Genomic DNA, 2,567 nt, shown 5'->3' with positions numbered 1-2,567 from the left:
CCCCAAGCACCCCCCTATGTGCGCCTATGCTACAAATATGCATTAAATATGTATTTAATAGGTAAAAACGTTGAAATTTGCAAAATATGCAAAATACAGTTCGTGTTATTTTAATATGAGTGATCTAAATCGGAGACAATTCTCATCAGATTTCTAAAAGCTTATTCCAACACGTTTATGCATTTGCATATAAATCCGGTCCCTACTTATTACTTTTACCAAGTTTAAAAGTTACAGCCGTTTAAAGTTACTATTTTTTATTATTATATAAGCATGACAAATCGTATTCAAAATTATATGTTCTCAAATTTGAAATTTAAATGAAAATTTCAAAAAGTGTCAATTTGATGAATTAGTTCATATTTTAAGAATTTGAAATAAATAATTTCAATCTCATTTAAACGTTGATTTTACTATTTTGCTATGACATACATATATATGTATTTATGTTGTATATCATTAGTGGAAATAATAAAATTGTATGGTATCTAATTTTTAAATTATTTATAGAGATTGAAGAACAAGCGTCACGATTAGGAATAGACATAGTGAAAGAAATACATCTTTTGAGTATTGCTAAACAATGTTTACTTGAACCATTGCCTTCCGATTGGTTTCCTTGGTATTTTTTTTAAAATAGTATAATCATATTAAAAATAAAATCAACAATTATTAATATCATAATTGAGATTTATTTAGGTTTATTATGTAATTATTTCATAGTTATATCGAAAAAGAAAATAAGTATTTCTACTATAATAAACAAAGTAAAATATCTCAATGGGAACATCCTGTAGATGAATATTACAGACAGATAGTAGAAAAAACACGTTCAGAAGATTCATCAACTGGTAATACAAAATTAAATATCCTTATTCTTTTTTTATTGAAAATTTAGTCAATAATAGCCAACATTTGCCAAATAAAAATATCCATTGTTAATAATTAGTTTTTTTTTAACATTATAAATTATATACCTAGCCACATAGTACCTGTAGTTATTAATTAGTAGGGCTCGGATTTATATGTATTTATATAACCAAAGTATGTATTTATACAATAAAAATATGTACATAAATATGTGCTAAAGAATTCAAAATATGTATTATCAAAAAAAAAAAATAATAATAATAATAATTAATAATATAACAAAATGTAATAAAAAATGTATATTTATCTAATTATATTGATTACAAACATTTATTACCATTCATTTTTAAATTTCCGAATCCAAAAGATCGCCGATATTGTCGTAAAATCTTAATAATAATTAATAATTAAATAAAATGTGATAAAAAAAATGCATATTTATCTATAGTTATCTAATTATCTTGATTACAATTAATAATAACGTGCACTTTTAAATTTTCGAATCCAAAAAATCGTCGATATAATATATAACCTTTCAATTATTCTAACTCTGAAGAAAAGACATTAAAACAGTATAATTGTCTAAATATGTAAGAAAAAATTGAATAATTGTGAAATATGTAAAAACATGTATTTATGACAAAATATGTAAAAATATGTAAAATCAAATATAACTTGTTTTATCAAAAATCTTGTGAATCAAATTTATCACTTGCCGAAATTAGTTTATCATGTCCCAGAGAAAATATGTATTTACATATAAATCCGAGCCCTATTAATTAGACACAGTAACTATTTTAATGTTATTAACATTTATAGGTCAAGACATATCATTAAACGTAATACTAGACGAAGACAATTTTCTCGACACTATTATGTACAATCATACAAAAAATGTAAGTATTAAAATTCCTCTAGAATCTATATAAATTCCAAGTAACCCACCTAAACGTCTGACTTTCTGAGGAGAACTGCAGGTGTATGTAATCTCCCATAATAAATTACTTACAAGTTACAGCCTTTCCATATGGGGCGACAAGCGGCTACCCCACTATAATGCTCCACTCCGGTCTTGAATCACATTTTCACAATTGTACATTTGTACTATTTTAGATTCTGAGTGGAACGATGAATGTATTGATTTTACAATGATGTGTGTTTTTTTTTTTATTTTTTTTTTATTTTTTTTTTTATTTTTTTTTGTGTCTGTCATCACCTTTTAAGACAGTAAAACTGCTTGGATTTTCTTCAACAGTAACTTTTATGATTGGAAAGTGAATCTAGTTGGTACTTTGGGGGGTCAAAAGTAAAAATTTCCCAGTAGTTTTCAAAAGCGACGTGAAAAACGAAAGAAAAATTAAGGAAAAACGGGAATTTTTACGCAAAATCGATTTTTAACAAAATCGATTTTGGTTTTTGGTGTAACTCTAAAACAAATGACCGTAGATATATGAAATTTTCACAGGTTGTTTATATTTGCATTTTCTATACACGGTAAAATTTTGAAAATATTTTGATTTATTTTGAGCTCTTTACGGACATTTTCATTTTCCATTTTTTTTTAGTTTTTTTTCTAAAAATATCAATAAAATTTTATTTGTTGGATAAAAAAGCTTGAAAATTTAATAGAAGGCTCCTAGTATATTGTTTCAAAGGCAGATGAAAAATATTAAAAATCGTTAGTCACAGTTTTTTTT

The 2,567-nt window shown here is 24.9% G+C and overlaps 1 protein-coding gene across 1 annotated transcript in view; it reads left to right on the top strand.

The window, feature by feature from the left end:
* Positions 1-2,567, top strand: part of LOC100160713 (spindle assembly checkpoint component MAD1) — a 13,374-nt gene that overhangs the window by 2,511 nt on the left and 8,296 nt on the right. Inside the window, exons 2-4 of the mRNA XM_029491733.1 lie at positions 511-622; positions 724-851; positions 1,690-1,766. Coding sequence (XP_029347593.1) covers positions 511-622; positions 724-851; positions 1,690-1,766 — 317 coding nt within the window. The remainder of the gene's footprint in view (positions 1-510; positions 623-723; positions 852-1,689; positions 1,767-2,567) is intronic.

This window comes from Acyrthosiphon pisum, chromosome A3 (assembly GCF_005508785.2).
Source record: "Acyrthosiphon pisum isolate AL4f chromosome A3, pea_aphid_22Mar2018_4r6ur, whole genome shotgun sequence".
Lineage (NCBI taxonomy): Eukaryota > Metazoa > Arthropoda > Insecta > Hemiptera > Aphididae > Acyrthosiphon > Acyrthosiphon pisum.
Note: the sequence above shows the minus strand (reverse complement) of the source record. Positions and strands in the feature narration are given on the sequence as shown.